The sequence below is a fragment of the Chiloscyllium plagiosum genome, chromosome 25, assembly GCF_004010195.1.
Source record: "Chiloscyllium plagiosum isolate BGI_BamShark_2017 chromosome 25, ASM401019v2, whole genome shotgun sequence".
Taxonomy (NCBI): domain Eukaryota; kingdom Metazoa; phylum Chordata; class Chondrichthyes; order Orectolobiformes; family Hemiscylliidae; genus Chiloscyllium; species Chiloscyllium plagiosum.
Genome location: NC_057734.1, coordinates 2,156,730 through 2,173,796, shown reverse-complemented (window position 1 = coordinate 2,173,796; position 17,067 = coordinate 2,156,730). Strand labels below are relative to the sequence as shown.

Here is a 17,067-nt window from a genome sequence, read left to right as displayed (position 1 = left end):
AAAGAGTTATGAACCTGCACTCCAAGATCTCTTTGTTCAGCAACACTCCCTAGGACCTTACCATTAAGTGTATAAGTCCTGCTAAGATTTGCTTTCCCAAAATGCAGCACCTCGCATTTATCTGAATTAAATTCCATCTGCCACTTCTCAGCCCATTGGCCCATCTGGTCAATATCCTGTTGTAATCTGAGGTAACCCTCTTCGCTGTCCACTACACCTCCAATTTTGGTGTCATCTGCAAACTTACTAACTGTACCTCTTATCCTCGCATCCAAATCATTTGTCATTTACATAAAAAGTAGGGAATCTAATCTAATCAACATGGACAAAAAGTTGAGGACCCAGCACCGATCCTTGTGGCATTCCACTGGTCACAGGCCTCCAGTCTGAGAAAAAACCCTCCACCACCACCCTGTCTTCTACCTTTGAGATCTAACCTTGCTAATCAGTCTCCCATGGGGAACCTTGTCGAACGCCTTACTGAAGTCCATACAGATCAAGTCGACTGCTCTGCCCTCATCAATTCTCTTTGTTACTTCTTCAAAAAACTCAATCGAGTTTGTGAGACATGATTTCCCACGCACAAAGCCATGTTGACTATTCCAAATCAGTCCTTGCCTTTCCAAATACATGTACATCCTGTCCCTCAGGATTCCCTCCAACAACTTGCCCACCACCAAGGTCAGGCTCACCGTTCTATAGTTCCCTGACTTGTCTTTACCGCCCTTCTTAAACAGTGGCACCACGTTTGCCAACCTCCAGTCTTCCGGCACCTCACCTGTGACTATCGATGATACAAATATCTTAGCAAGAGGCTCAGCAATCACTTCTCTAGCTTCCCACAGAGTGCTAGGGTACACCTAGAGCTGAAAATTCCTTTTAACCAACACAAAGGATAATGCAAGATGGCTTAAACACCAAAGCACATTTTGGAGAGGTCAACCTGCAGAAGGGTGAAAAAGGCAGTGACATCTTGTACTGCTCGGTAATGGAGCTACAAAATGCAGATTCATTTAGCAATTTTCTAAATCCAAGTATCATCTCAGTCCACAGATCATAGATTCAGCTCCACTTCACAAGCTTGATCACAAAACCTTGACTGATAGTTAACTGCTATACCGTGACAGCCCTATCATTTAATTAACATATTTAGCAGTGATCCTCGCGGTCTTTTCAGATTCATGTAAAAGGCTAACAGCATTATTTGAGGATGAACCCAAAACATTCAGTCCATATGAGGAGGAGGAACCGCAAGAATAAAATGTATGGAATACAACCAAAAGAGATGAGAAGCAGGAAGCAGGGATATTCAATGGGCAGATTTAATGATATGGAAGAGAGTTTAAGCTTAAAATCTGAAACATGTACAATTAAGCAATGACGTACAATTAATTGTAAGTTAGAGTGTACAGTAAAAGACTTTTGTTGGTTTTTTAAAACACTCTTTAAAAGGCAAATCAGAAGCACAAAATTAACTACAACACAAAAGCAGCAAAATCACAATAAATACAACAAAGTACAAAGGCATTTAGGTGCCATTCAGGTGTAAAAATCTGTAAGTGCTGCCCAAATTCAACTTATTCATTCAGGCAATTAATCGAGATAAATTAAAGATCCAATACCAACTTCAAAGGAAGGCAGTAGATAGATTTTTGACTAAAGTAGAGTCAAGAGGTGAAAGGTTTCATTATGATCCCATTTCAAGGTTTGAAATAGTCATGATCCCTCAGTGAGAACTTTGTTGGCAGGACTTCAACTGTTGGACTTGGTCAAAGCTCCACAGAGCCACTGTTGCCTAAGAGCTCTCAACCCCACCGGGGGGAGTCCGAGGTCAGCGCATAGAGTGAAGCTGAAGCCACATTGATTATCCATGATCTTACTAAATCTTACTAGGTTTGAGACACTTAAAAGGCTTTACCTCCTCTAAGTCATATGCTCTTATAGAAGGCTCAAACAACTGTTGTCATTCAGCTTGATCAAAAACTGTTGCCAAGTCACCATTACATGGATCAGACTCCTCCAGGAGTAACATCTGGCCATAAGCAGGTATTGGAGGAGTGGATTTCAAAGCTGTTTTTATATGCTTTTCCTCCTTGCTTAAAGAGATATTCGCATACCCCCACCTATACAAACCCATAGTCACTCTATCGCTCCCCCTCTCCTTGATCTTCTGCCCAAATTACTTTCCCACAGTTCACCTTCAACTTGATGTTCACATTGCACTCTTTTTGAGTCAAAGTAACAGTTTTGTAAAATAGCAGATGTCACACTGGGGCTCAGATGGCTAACAAGCCTAGTGAGTGCAATAAATACTGATCCTAAGATAGTGAACTCAATTGTCAGTCTCTCACTTGCTAATTTCAGAGAAAAATTAAGTTACAAATTAGGCATAATTTATCATAGTTAACTTAATTAGTGAAAGTAACAACAATCCCTGCAGGCAAAAAAAATCATAAAATAATTCTGAGAAGGACATAACAGTAACCATTTGTAGTGAATTTAAAAGGTTGAAGGTGACACTTAAACAATCTTCAAGCAAAACTACTGGTTTACATAAACTATTCTCTGGATTTTAATACATGCCATGAGCAATGAAAAACACCTCAAATAAATTTATCTTTGAATATTCTGTTTGCACAGTGACTTTTTTAGCAAACTATATCATTCATCAATGGTATCCAAACTGACTAAGAGCTTGGTCAGTTTGAAGGCACACTCTAAGAGGAGAAAGACACAGAGGTTTGAAAACAAAACTCCAGAGCTTAAAGCCCAGATGGTTAAAAACAAGGTAACCATAGGGTGGAAAAATCAGGATGGTAAACACCAGAGATCAGAGGAATGGAGGTAAGGAGGGACAATGTCAAACGAAAACAACTGAAGCTTTAATACAGATAAATCCAATTGAGTCAATTTGTCTTTTCGGAATTTAAACAAAAGCTGAGGGAATAGCAATGTCCTAGTGCAATACTCCGATCAAAGTCCACTTGCTAACCAATCAGCATGTTTACAGTATAAATTTTGCATTCTCATGTATGTTCTGGTGAGTGCAAGATAGACAGCTTCAACAGGAATTACAATTTTTTTTTACAGTGAGGTATTGTTTGTCAGGGAGCAAATGTAGGTCAGTAAGTGAAAGGTTTGTGAATGAACTGACTTGGTGCAAGTAGTGGTACATTCACTGGCCAGCAATTCAGAGGCCCAGACAGACACACTAGGGGCATGGGTTCAAATTCCACTACAGCAGCTGGTAAAATTTTAATCAAATGAATAAATCTGGAATTAAAATCACATCTCAGTGATGGTAACCATCAAACTATTGTCAATTGTTACAAAGCTCCATCCGGCTCACTAATGGCCTTTAGGGAAGGAACTCTTTCATTGTTACCTGACCTAGTCTACGTGACTCCAGATCCATAGCAATGTGGTTGAATCTCAATTGCCAACTAGTAATTTCCATAGCAACAAATGCTATTCGTTCCACTGATATCCCAATCCAGTGAAACAATACAAAAAAAGGAATACTTTAAGCTGACTTGAAACCAGTAGCGCAAGATATGCTTAACAAAATCATTGCTTTAAACTTGATCTGCAACCTTAAGGTGCTCTGTCAAATCAAAGTGCTCAATGTATTTAAATCCTTCAAAATGACACAACATGACAAATACGTGCAAGGGGAAATTCTGCTGGTCTCTGGGGAAAGCACAATTGGATTAGATCTTTCAAAGAGTCATCACAGGAAAAGTGGGCCAAATGGTGCTGCTCAATGAACACAGATCAAGAAACAGATCTTATAAAAGGAAATAGAGAAAACAATTCACCTGCTCAACAAGTGCAGCCAATTCATCCAGATACGCAGGTTCTTCAGTGTTGGTACACCGGCGTTGCTCCAAGGAATTTCCATTACCTTCCCTCAGTTCTGACCTTGCTGTCTGTCCTGATCTAGCGTGATCACCAGTTTCCTGCTCAATGCTGTTCAGAGCCTTCACAAAACAGGAAGTAGAATTGTATTAAAAGACATATTTTCAATTGAAGGAGACACCATTAAAAAGGCACATATGAATGAGTGCAGTATTCTGTTTAATTGTTTTGGGATATTACGAACTGGGTAAAATCTGCTGCAAGACATGAGAGCAATATGAACCCATACAGCTTCTCAAGCCTGTCCCGTCACTCAATAAGATTACAGGTGAACTTCTATCTCAACTCAATTTCCTGGTCCTATCCCAATTCCCTTGTGCACTCTTACCTGATTAATCTCCCCTCATTTCATCTGCTACAGACACTGTGGTGCAACAGCAAAGGGGAAGATCACTTGGACTCTTAATTCAATGAGGTGATCATATCGTTTATTATAAAGTCTTCAAAAATTGGTCAGTAGTCAGGGATGGAAGGGTGTGACTAAGTGAGGTATGAAAGGGAGATCAAGAAGGTAGAAGTGAAGCAGCCTTAGATCCTCCATATACCCAACAAGTTTGAGATTCCTGCAGCTTGCATGGACCAAAGGCAGCACTTGCAGTCAAGCAGGCTGCTTTGTTCTGGATGATGTCCAGCTTCTTCACTACTGTCGAGAGCTGTATTCATTTAGGCAATTAAAAATTATTTCAAGACACTCCTGACTTGTGCCTTGTATGTAATGGATAGATTTGTGGGCTGTCAGATGAGGAGTTATTCGCTGCAGTATTCCTAACATCTGAACGGCTCCTATATCTATTGTTGTGGTTGGACCAAGTCAGGTTCTGGTCAATGATAACTCCAAGAATATTGCTAATGGAGTATTCAGGGATAATAATGCTTTTGAATATCAAGGGGAATTTGAGACAATTAGACACTTAGAAAATCTCAATGCAAACAAGCAGCTTGATCAAGGATTTATGGACTGGAAATAATGTTTGACTAATTTGGAGAGTTTCTTGAAAAGGTAACAAGCAATGGTGAGCGGCACAGTGGTTAGCACTGCAGCCTCACAGCACCAGGGTCCCAGGTTCAATTCTAGCCTCGGGTGACTGTCTGTGTGGAGTTTGCACATTCTCCCCATGTCTGCGTGGATGTCCTCCGGGTGCTCCGGTTTCCTCCCACAGTCCAAAGATGTGCAGGTCAGGTGAATTTGTAAATTGCCCATAATGTTAGGTCCATTAGTCAGAGGGAAACGGGTCTGGGTGGGTTACTCTTCGGAGGGTCGGTGTGGACTGGTTGGGCCGAAGGGCCTGTTTCCACACTGTAGGGTATCCAATCTAATCAACATGGATAAAAAAGGAACCGGTCAGTGTATTGTACTTACATTTTCAGAAAGCATTTGATAAGGTTCCTCATCAATTGTTGCCTCCTATACCAAAAGCTCTCATTTTGTATTGTAATATAAAAGCATGGATAAAGGATTAGTTAGACAACAAAAAACAGGGCAGGCATGAATGGGTTATTTTCAGGTTGACTGGGATCACTGCTGGGGCCTTAACTGTTTATAAACTACATCAATGTCTTGGATGAAGGCAGTGAAATGGATGGTTGCTAAATGCACTGGTGACAAAAGGATAGGAAGGAAAATAAATTGTGAAAAGTACATATGGAACCTGCAAATGACACATGATGTGAATGGGCAAAAGTTTAACTGACGTAATGTGAGAAAATGTGAACTTCTCCACATTGACAGCAAGACTACAAAAGCAACATCTTATTTGAATGGCTAGAGATTGCATAACTCTTGTGGTACAGAGGGATCTGGGTGACCTGGTACAAAATGTTAGTTTGCAGGTCCAACAAGTGATTAAGAAAGCAAGTGGAACGTTGTTCATTGCAAGGAGAATGAAATGTGAAAACAAGGATCCTTTACTACAGTTGCACAAGGCACTGATGAAACCACACCAGAAGTAACAGGAACAGTATTGCTCTCCTTATTAAAGGAAGGACATTATTGGATAAAAGCTGTACAGATAAGGTTCAGTTAATTGATTTCTGGCACAAGAGTGTTATGCAAAAATGAAAGGTTCGGCCTGTATCTATAAGAGATTAAAAGAATGAGAGGTAATTTATTGCAGCATAATAGGTCTTGAGAAGATGTGATAGGATGATGCTGAAAATATGTTTCCCCTTGTGGGATAGACTAGAACTAGAAGTCACCATCTAACAATATGGGCTTTCCCACCTTATGACTGTGATAAGGAGATATGTTTTCTTGAGACTGAGGAAATTACTTCTTCAGTGAGCAGGATGTGGGGGTCATCGAATATTTTTAAACGCAGAAGTAGACAGTTTACTTACTAACAAGTGAGTCCAAGGTTATCAAGAGTAGGCAGGATGTGGAGTTGAGGCCACCATTACATCAGTCACAATTTTATCAAATGGTGGAAGCAGCTGGAAGGACCAAATAGTCTACTCCTGCTTCCTAACTAATATTCCTGTATGGACACTGTACCCACACTCCTGCCAGTTACACCCCCCTGTAAATGCTGTACATGGAACACATTTTATAGTGTAACAGTATGAAAATCAGTACATCACTTTTCTCCACTGCAGATTGACATTGTACTTATAATGCAAGAACAGACCATTCAACCCAACTAGTTTGTACTAGAAATAATACCACACAAATTTATCTGACAAATTTATCCTTTTTTTAAACTAATACACTTAAAACTTTGCATTCTGTCCTGTATCAAATGGTCCCCTGACCCACAAGCACAAATCAGTTTTAAAATAGTTTTCAGAAACCATGAATCAGATTCTTTTTTCAACAAACTTGACTTAAATGTTTTCCATTTGCATTTTTTAGTGCTTGGTTACTTGAAATAATAGGTCAAAGGGAAGAAAAGTTGAATAATTTCTCTAAACACCTCAAATGTCTATTTGGGAAGGGTGAGGGTTTTGGTAAAGAATCAATTATTCTCAACATGTGACAACAGCAACACCTTGTGGTCAAAGTCTTAACAGCAATCAAGGTTTGTTCAATATATTGTTGCAGTTGCATGACTCCGTAATCTTTTGCTTTAAACTATGTCTTTGATCCTGCTCCACAGCTGGCTGATGAAGTAGCATCGCTTCAAAAGTAGTGCGTTCAAATAAACTTGTTGAACCATAAACTGGTGTTGTGTGATTTTTAAACTTCATCTATATCACAACAACTTGTGTATCTTCAAAACAGTACAATGTCTTAAGGCACTTCAGGGGAATGATAGCAAACACCAAGCACATAGATAGACAGAAGAGGTAATATATCACTCACCACTGAAACACCGGATAATAACTTCACTATAAGCTTGACTGCTGGATTTATTTTCTCACAAATGTAAGATAGCCAGGCTTTAGCATGTATCAAACATTTTACAGAGGTGTCATGAGAAGGCACTAACAAACCATCCCTGCTATCTCCTAAGGAAGGGAGAACCTTCAACCATATCAAAACTACTAAGAAAACATTCAGGGGCAGGTTTCCCAGGGAAGGAACATTTATGTACAAAAACTGACAATGTAAAACATGGAGTGATTTTACAAACAGTTGAGTTTGTTTTGAATTTGAAGGAAGTTGTAGACTTCCAAATAAGATCAACAGCAAGCATCAAACTAACAAGCTTGCTCTAAAATTAAGTTAGATTGGCATGATGTTGCCTCTCACCTATCATGGGTGATTGCATGGGCATGTATCATGATTTAGTTATATCTCTGCCAATGGTGTTATAATCCCCTCCCCTGCAGGCTTGCGGGTGACAGCATTTACAACATGACATGTTTACAGAGGCAATCTCTGTAATAAGGATCAAAGAATCATTTAATACAGTACAGAATGCATAATTTTAACATGGGGGATGGAATTATACTTGCACAGCTTGGTCCAGCTGAACACAGAAACAGCATCATTGGAAGTGGAAAATCATTTACCCTCCCTTCATAGCGACATCCAGGACAGATATCAATGAAACAAACTACTGCCATAGGTGTAAAAGGGACAACAGCACAATCACTGTTTGGTTTAGGCAGCCATCACTTTGAGTCAGTGATAACACTCTCACCTCAGGTCAGAAGGGTCTGGGTGCAATCTCCAATTGAGACCAGGGTACACTCATAACACTCCAGTGCAGTACTGGGAGAGTTCTATATGTTTGGAGGTACATTCTCCTGGAAGAAATATCAACAGTGGCTGGTGGACAAGCTATTTCCAAGACTTTGTAAAAGCTTCTGTCCAACTTAGGAGATGAACAAGACACAGAATAGATTGTAACAGTACATCAGTTGCAAAGCTAACAATTAAAAAGGTTTGAATACCTCCAGGAAGGGCTTGGTCTCTTTTGGTGAGATCTGGTTTGCTAATGATGGCACCTGAGACAGCACAACAAATTCCTCAGTCTTTAACTTTGACGCAGTCTCTCCCATAAAAGCAGGAATTTCAAACAAGTCACGGACTGTTTGCTGCAACAAAACGTCAAACAGAGTTTGTACTGATCATAACAAGTTCAGGTAATGTTGAATGTTAGCTGGAAAATGAACAATTATAAAGAAGCAATCCTAACATCATTGAAAATAATCAGCACATGCAGTTTAATCCTGCCACCTAAACTTCCAAGATTGCAATAAACATTTTATACAGTCACAATCTGAACACACAGATGTCATTTCTTCAGCCCTCAGCCAGTTTTAAGTAAAGGTTAGGTCAGTTGCAATTAGGTAATACTTACACACAGGAACAGACCATTTGTCTAAACTAATTTGTTTGTTCTTTATTCTTCAGATATGGGTGCCACTGGTGACCAGGATCAGTAGCCCATTCTAACTACCAATGAATGGACTGGCTTGCTCAGCCATTTCAGAGGGCAGTTAAGAGTCAACTATGTTGCTATGGGTCTAGATTCATAGGTAGGCCAGACTGGGTAAAGATGGCAGATTTTGTTGTGTACAGGACATGAGTGAACCAGATGTGGTTTCAGAACAAACCATTGTTCTATATATTCCCTCTAATTTCTCCTGTTATCACACAGACCTCTAAGGTCAGCATGTGGTAACAAAGGAGACATTGGAAGTGAATGCGTAGACACATAAATCAGCATGCAGGACTCCATGTGGACACGTTGTCTACAGCAAACATTGGCTGTCATGGCCACTATTATTGATGGCTGGCTTTATAGTCCAGGTTTATTGTTTGAACTTGAACCCCAATGTGGTAGGATTTGAATCCATTTCCCATACCATTAGCCAAGGTCAAATTGTTCTGTCATCAGACTCAGAACATTAACTGTTTCTCTCTCCAGATGCTGCTGGGTTTCTCCACAACTTTGTTTTTATTTCAGATCTTTAGCATATTATCCCTACAGTGTAGGAGCAGGTCGTTTGGCCCAACAAGTCCACATCAACCCTCAGAAAAGTAACCCACCCAGTCCCATTCCCCTTTCCCTATTACTCCACATTTACACTAACTAATGCATCTAACCTAGACATCAGTGAACACTATGGAGAATTTAGCATGGCCAATTCACCTAAGTTTTGGATTGTGGGAGAAAACCAGAGCACCCAGAGGAAACCCACGCAGACACAGGGAGAACATGCAAACTCCATACAGCATCCGCAGTATTTTGCTTTTAACTTGGTCTCTGTATTACTAGTCGAGTGAGATTACAGCTATGCCATCTGCCCCTGCTGGTATTTACGCTCCACGTCAGCAGCCTCCTACAGTATTTCACCAAATCATGTTGATGTGCTCCCTTCATAGCAACATCCAGGACAGATATCAATGAAACAAACTATTGCCATAGGTGTAAAAGGGACAACAGCACAATCACTGTTTGGTTTAGGCAGCCATCACTTTGAGTCAGTGATAACACTCTCACCTCAGGTCAGAAGGGTCTGGGTGCAATCTCCAATTGAGACCAGGGTAGATTAGATTAGATTAGATTAGATTAGTCGCCTGAGGCGGGAATTGAACCCGGGTCTCTGGCGCTGTGAGGCAGCAGTGCTAACCACTGTGCCACCGTGCCACCCACTCCAGTGCAGTACTGGGAGAGTTCTATATGGTTGGAGGTACATTCTCCTGGAAGAAATATCAAAAAGAAAGGGCCTATCTGTCCTCCCAAGTGAATGCAGAGCACAAGTTCGTGATTGCCAAAGGGATCAAAGGTTACAGTGAGAAAGCAGGAAAATGGGGTTGAAAAACTAATCAGCCATGATTGAATGATGACGCAGACTCGAGGGTCCAAATGGCCTGATCTCTGCTCCTACGTCTTATGGCCTATTACACATGGCACTGTATGGAAGAGAAGTTGACATGCAGTGTTATGGTCAATATTTATCCCCTGCTGAACATCATTCAGAATATCTGTGGGATCCTGCTGTGCGTAAATGGATTGCTATGCTCCTCTGCACAGTAACTGGGTAAAATTCAGCAGTAGTTTGCTGTTTGCAAACAGACTTCGGATACCCTGAGATTGTGACAGAAGAACTGCATCTTTACTCCATATGGTTTCAACCAATTACAGATAAAGGGAGAGAGAACTGTATCAGAGGAATGTTGCCTGAAAGGCCACTGCATTACATTCAGCTCCAATGCACATGCACAACATGACCTCAGAAAAAATCAACTTATTTAGTTCTCTGACGAGAAGGGCACATTTAGATTCTTTTGTCGTCACGCACAGTTTTGCCAGCCTCAAATGTGAGGAATCTCCGTTTTTAAGCTAATTGCCAAAGGAAGGGCCTAACCAAAGCAAAATTTTCTGCATAAGGGAATGAATCGCGTGTTTTGTTTTGCACATTAGAGGGATAAGAAAGGTTGTTATGATGCGTCTTCGGCTTGAACTTATTCAAGAAAAGCATGCAAAAACAGAAAAAAAATTCTAGATAAATAATTCAAAGCACAAAAAACATCTTTTGAAAAAATGTCAAACAATTCAAAATGTACTCCCACTTAATTCACCCCAAGTTGTTCACTTCTCCCAGGACTGTTTTTCCTTAAAATAACAGGAAATGTTCAGACTTCCCAAGTCACTCTGTAACAGCAAATGTATCACAGATAAATAATACCTGCTGCAAGTATGCTGTGCAATAGTTGCTCCCATGTGAAGCCACATCTCTGATCATGTTCTTTGTACCATTTTTGAGAAGTTTCTCTTCGATGGAGTTGCCGATAACCAGTCTGCAGTGGAGACAGAGACAGGAAGGTGGGTCAGAGACTCCAAAATGAAAATTTACAAAGCAACTGGTTACAAAGGTTAAACTGAACCTCTCAAACTTTGAAGGCAGGAAACTCAAATAAAAAGATAATCACGCTCAGGTTATGGGCATTGCTGGCAAGGCTGGATTAATTGCATATCTCAAGATGCCCTGAACTTGATGGGCTGGTTCAATACACAACATCACTCATCTGGTGTGGGACTCGAGTCCTACACAGGCTACACGAGATACTGGAAAGCCGAAGTTCCTGAAAAGCAGAACTAAACAGGAGAAGAATTTCTCCCAATCCATAAACAACAAATTCAACTGAATTCTAAACTGCCTGTACTATTCTAACTGTGGGGAGAAAGTGAGGTCTGCAGATGCTGGAGATTAGAGCTGAAAATGTGTTGCTGGAAAAGCGCAGCAGGTCAGGCAGCATCCAGAGAACAGGAGAATCGACGTTTCGGGCATAAGCCCTTCTTCAGTAAGGGCTTATGCCTTTCCTGAAGAAGGGCTTTCCTGAAGAAGGGCTTATGCCTTTCCTGAAGAAGGGCTTTCCTGAAGAAGGGCTTATGCCCGAAACGTCGATTCTATTCTAACTGTGGACCATAATGTTGGCTTTATATACTGTAGATTCACTACTGTAATTTGACTGTTATGCATTACACTTCTTGTGATAAAACTCAATATTTCCTTTTTCAGATAAAATTCAAAATCTATTTTTAAGTTGTCTTCTCTGTATGAGGTGCTGCTATTAATAGCACCTAAACTCAAATCTCTGCCAACCCCAATTTTTTCACATCACAAAATTGCCAAAGTCATACATTTTTAAAACCGAAACGTATTTGCTAACACTGGACTCCACTGGTCACATTGTTAGCAGTTTGGGCACCTTAATCAACATTCTCTGAAGTTTCCTACAGTTCTCAGAATTAAACCAGCAGTAGCAACAACAATAGCAAGCTTGCACACCATCCCACATTACTGGATGTACACAGTAAGAAGTAAACTAATGGCAAAATCCTGTGTGTACCCACTCCCAACCACTTTGATAAACTGCACTTTAAACTCCATCTTGCTCTTTCCACTCCTCTAACCATCTTAGAATCCAATTTACTATTATATTAATGCTGCAGCTTATTGCCCACTAAATGGCAATAATTACACTAAGCAATTCATCAGTTGCAAAGTGCGCTGTAAAAGCCACTATATAAACCTTAGCCACAAAAACAGAAATTGCTGAAGAAACTTAGCAGGTTTGGTAGCAACTGTGGAGAATGACCACTCTTCAGAATCAAAATGGACTCAAAATGTTAATTCTGCTTTCTCTCTGAAGAAGAATTAAAAGTAATTAATTTAGCCATAAGGGGATTCATACACAAGATACTGCACAAATGCAGGCTCTTTTTGTAACACTTCAATAATTACATGCATTTTAATAATTAATGTTTAGCTTGTTTTTTAAGAAGCCCTTCATACTTTTAACACAATGTCAGCATAATACTGTACAGTTTCACTCTGCCGAAAAGTTCTCCTTTTGAAATAAATCGAAATAAAAAAAAAATCCCCAGTTTTTAGCTTGAGCTAAAAGGTGGCGTGTAACACTCGTGCCACACTAATGTCAGGCAATGATCATCTCCACCTCCAATCTAACCAGCACTCTCGACATTCAACAGCATTACCATCACTCATTCGCCCATTGGCAACATCCTGGGGTTACCACTGGCCATAAAGTCCACTGGACGAAGTATACAAATAGTCACTCCAAGAGCGAGCCAGAGGCTAGGAATATTGTGGCAAGTAACTCACTTCCTGACTCCCCAAATCCAGTCCACCATCAACAGGCACAAGTCAGTAATGTGATGGAATACTCCCCATTGACCTAGATGAGTGCAACTCCAAGACTCAAGGAACGTGACACCACCCAGGACAAAGCAGCCTACTTGACTGGCTGAAATAACCAGAAATATTTAGTCACTCCACGAGTGACACTCAGGAGCAGCCGTGTGTACTATCTATAAGACGCCCTGCAGAAATTCACCAAGTCCCCTTGACAGCACCTTCCAAACTTAGTAACACTTCCATTTAGAAGGACAAGGGCAATAAATATGGTACACCTACCACCTCCAAGTCCCCCTCCAAGCCACTCATCATTCAGACTTGGAAAGATGTCAACACTCCTTTACTGTCACTGGGTCAAAATCCTAGAACTCCCTTAACAACAATGTGGGTCTACCTACAGCACATGGACTGTAGCAGTTCAAGAAAACAACTCACCACCACCACATTCTCAAGAGCAACTAGGGACAGGCAATAACTGATGACCCAACCAATGACACCAACATTCCATGAGTGAATAACTGTTTGTTAAAAAAAAAGCTCAAAAAATAAAGCTAATAAGTTAGAGTTTTTAGATTACCTACAGTGTGGAAACAGGCCCTTCAGCCAAACAAGTCCACACCAACCTTTCAAAGAGTAACCCACCAAGACCCATTTTTCCCTCTGACTAACGCACCTAACACTATGAGCAATTTAGTATAGCCAATTTACCTGACCTGCACATCTTTGGATCGTGGGAGGAAACCGAGCACCCGGAGGAAATCCACGCAGACACAGGGAGAATGTGCAAAATCCACACAGACAGTTGCCTGACGTTGGAATTGAACCTGGGACCCTGGTGCTGTGAGGCAGCAGTGCTAACCACTAACCACCGTGCCGCCAAGTTATTAGACATGATTTGGAGATGTTGGTGTTGAACTGGGGTGTACAAAGTTAAAAATCTCACAACACCAGGTTATAGTCCCACAGGTTTATTTGGAAGCACTAACTTTCGGAGCACTGAACCACCTGATGAAGGAGCAGTGCTATGAAAGCTAGTGCATCCAAATAAACCTGTTGGACTATAATCTGGCATTGAGAGATTTTTAACTAGTTATTTAGATTTTGTATTGTTGATCGTATCCAGAATATGAACAGATACATGATCTGGCTGTTTGATATTCTTTTATAATATGAAGAACAGGACTTCTTCTAATAGTGGCAAACTCCTGGTATACTTATACAACCCATTCCTCGTGGCCAGTTAATCACAAGGAAGCTGTCACACAGAAAAATAGCATACAGCAATTAAAAAGATATGGAAGTCAATAAATATACAAATCTGATAGACTGACAGATCCCTTATACAGATTCCTTATCCCTTAAAAACGAATGTTTTGACCAGGTTTTTGGTATGCAGTCTGATGACACTTTAATAATACAAGTTATTCTGCTATAACAAGTGTCCCATCAATGCAAATTCTCTCTTTCGCAAGTGATGAATTGGAGGCACTGTTTCTTAAGCGTGAACTTTTAAAACGTATGTTGGCTCTAACGCAATTACAGCGCCAACATTTTCAACACGTTTCTAAAGTGCTACTTTTCTATAACACGGGGTTGCATAAGAACGCAACCATTGTGTTTTATCCCTGCAAAGAACCTTGGGATATCTTACTTTGCTTACCAGGCTACATAAATCTAAGCTGTTGCCAGCTTCTGGGCATTTTAGAAAACAATTGCTCTGATCAATCTAGTGCAAGCTCCAAACATAATGAACGCAGTGACATAATGTATATTACTTTGTGATTCCAGATTACTATCCACCTTAACTGCTCCCTGAAATGGCCATGGAAACCACTCAGTCAAGGGCATTTAGGGGTTAGAAGCAAATGTTGACCTTGCCAGCAATGTCCACACATAAATAAAGGAGAAAAAAAAATCACAATACTAAAAGAATATAGAGCACCCCAACAGTCAGCAGGAAATTGAGACACAAATTTGTAAGGAGATCTCAGTTATCTGTAAGAATAATACGGTGATTATGGTAGGGGATTTTAACTTTCCAAACATAGACTGGGACTGCCATAGTGTTAAGGGTTTAGATGGAAAGGAATTTGTTAAATGTGCACAAGAAAATTTTATGATTCAGTATGTGGATGCACCTACTAGAGAACTTGACCTCCTCTTGGGAAATAATGCAAGGCAGGTGACTGAGAGGTGTCAGTGAGGGAGCACTTTGGGGCCAGCGACCATAATTCTATTAATTTTAAAATAATGATGGAAAAGGATAGGTAGGATCTAAAAGTCAAACGTTCTAAATTGAAGGAAGGCCAATTTTGATGGCATTAGAAAAGAACTTTCAAATGTTGACTGGGGGCAGATGTTTGCAGGTAAAACATTGACTGGAAAATGGGAAGCCTTCAGAAATAAGATAAGGAGAGCTAGAGACAGTATATTCCTGTTAGGGTGAAAGGAAAGGCTGGTAGGTATAGGGAATGCTGGATGACTACAGAAATTGAGGGTTTGGTCAAGAAAAAGGAAGGAAGCATGTGTCAGGTATAAACAGGAGAAAACAAGTGAATTCTTAGAAGAGTATAAACACAGTAGGAGTATACTAAAGAAGGAAATCAGGAAGGCAAAAAGGGGACAGGAGATAATTTTGGCAAATAGAAATTAAGGAGAATCCAAAGGGATTTTAAAGACAAAAGGGTAAGTAGGGAAGGAATAGGACCCCTCAAAGACCAGCAAGACAGGCTGTGTGGAACCAGAAATGTTGGAAGATACTAAACAAGTATTTTGCATCAGTGTTTTTACGGTGGGGAAGGATATGGAATAAATGGAATGTGGGTAAATAGATGATGATATATTGAAAAGTGCCCATATCACAAAGGTGGTGGTGCTGGGATGTCTCAAACTACATAAAAGTGGATAAATCCGCAGGACCTGATCAGGCGTACCCTAGTACTCTGTAGGAAGCTAGTGAAGTGTTTGCTGGGCTCCTTGCAGAGATATTTGGATCATCGATAGGTGACACGTGAGGTGCAAGAAGACCGGAGGTTGGCTAATCTGGTGCCACTATTTAAGAAGGGTGATAAGGAAAAGCAAGGGAACTATAGACCAGTGAGCCTGACATCGGTGGTGGGCAAGTTGTTGGAAGGAATCCTGAGGAACAGGATGTACATGTATTTGGAAAGGAAAGGAATGATTAGGGATGGTCAATATGACTTTGTGCGTGGGAAATCACGTCTCATGAACTTGATCGAGTTTTTGAAGTAGTAATGAAGAGGATTGATGAGGGCAGAGCGATGGACGTGATCTATATTGACTTCAGTAAGGCGTTTGACAAGGTTCCCCATGGGAGACTGGCTAGCAAGGTTAGATATCATGGGATAAAAGGAAGAACCAATCATTTGGATATGGAACTGGCTCAAAGGTGGAAGACAGAGTGGCAATGAAGGGTTGCTTTTCAGACTGCAGGCCTGTGACCAGTGGAATGCCACAAGGATCGGTGCTGAGTCCACTGCTTTTCATCATTTATATGAATGATTTGGGTGCGAACATAGGAAGTAATAGTTAGCAAAGTTGTAGATGGCACCAAAATTGGAAATGTACTTGACAGTGAAGAAGGTTACCTCAGATTACAATGGGAACTTAATCAAATAGGCTAATGGGCCAAGGATTGGCAGGAGTTTAATTTAGATAAATGTAAGGTGCTGCATTTTGGAAAGGCAAATTAGAGCAGGACTTATACATTTAATAGTAAGAACCTGGAAAGTGTTGCTGAACAGAGACCTTGTAGTGCAGGTTCATAGTTCCTTGAAAGTTGAGTCTCAGGTATGTAGGATAGTGAAGTAAGTGTTTATTATGCTTTCCTTTATTGGTCAGAGCATTGAGTACAGGAGTTGGGAGGTCATTTTGCGGCTGTACAGACAATGGTTAGGCCACTTTTGGACTATCGCATGCAATTCTGATCTCCTTCCTATCTGAAGATGTTGTGAACCTTGAAAGGGTTCAGAAAAGATTTAAAAGGATGTTGTCAGGGTTGGAGAATTTGAGCTATAGAGAGAGCCTGAATAAGCGGGGCTTTTCCCTGGAGCATTGGAGGCTGAGGGGTGACCT

At 40.6% G+C, this 17,067-nt stretch overlaps 1 protein-coding gene across 8 annotated transcripts in view; it reads right to left on the bottom strand.

Annotated features, from left to right (window-relative positions):
• The window catches only part of ep400 (E1A binding protein p400), a 150,956-nt gene that overhangs the window by 49,636 nt on the left and 84,253 nt on the right, over positions 1-17,067 (bottom strand). For all 8 annotated transcript variants that reach the window (XM_043715350.1, XM_043715352.1, XM_043715355.1 and 5 more), the window contains 3 exons: positions 10,999-11,110; positions 8,254-8,397; positions 3,819-3,980 (listed from right to left, as the gene is read on the bottom strand). In XM_043715350.1, coding sequence (XP_043571285.1) covers positions 3,819-3,980; positions 8,254-8,397; positions 10,999-11,110 — 418 coding nt within the window. The remainder of the gene's footprint in view (positions 1-3,818; positions 3,981-8,253; positions 8,398-10,998; positions 11,111-17,067) is intronic.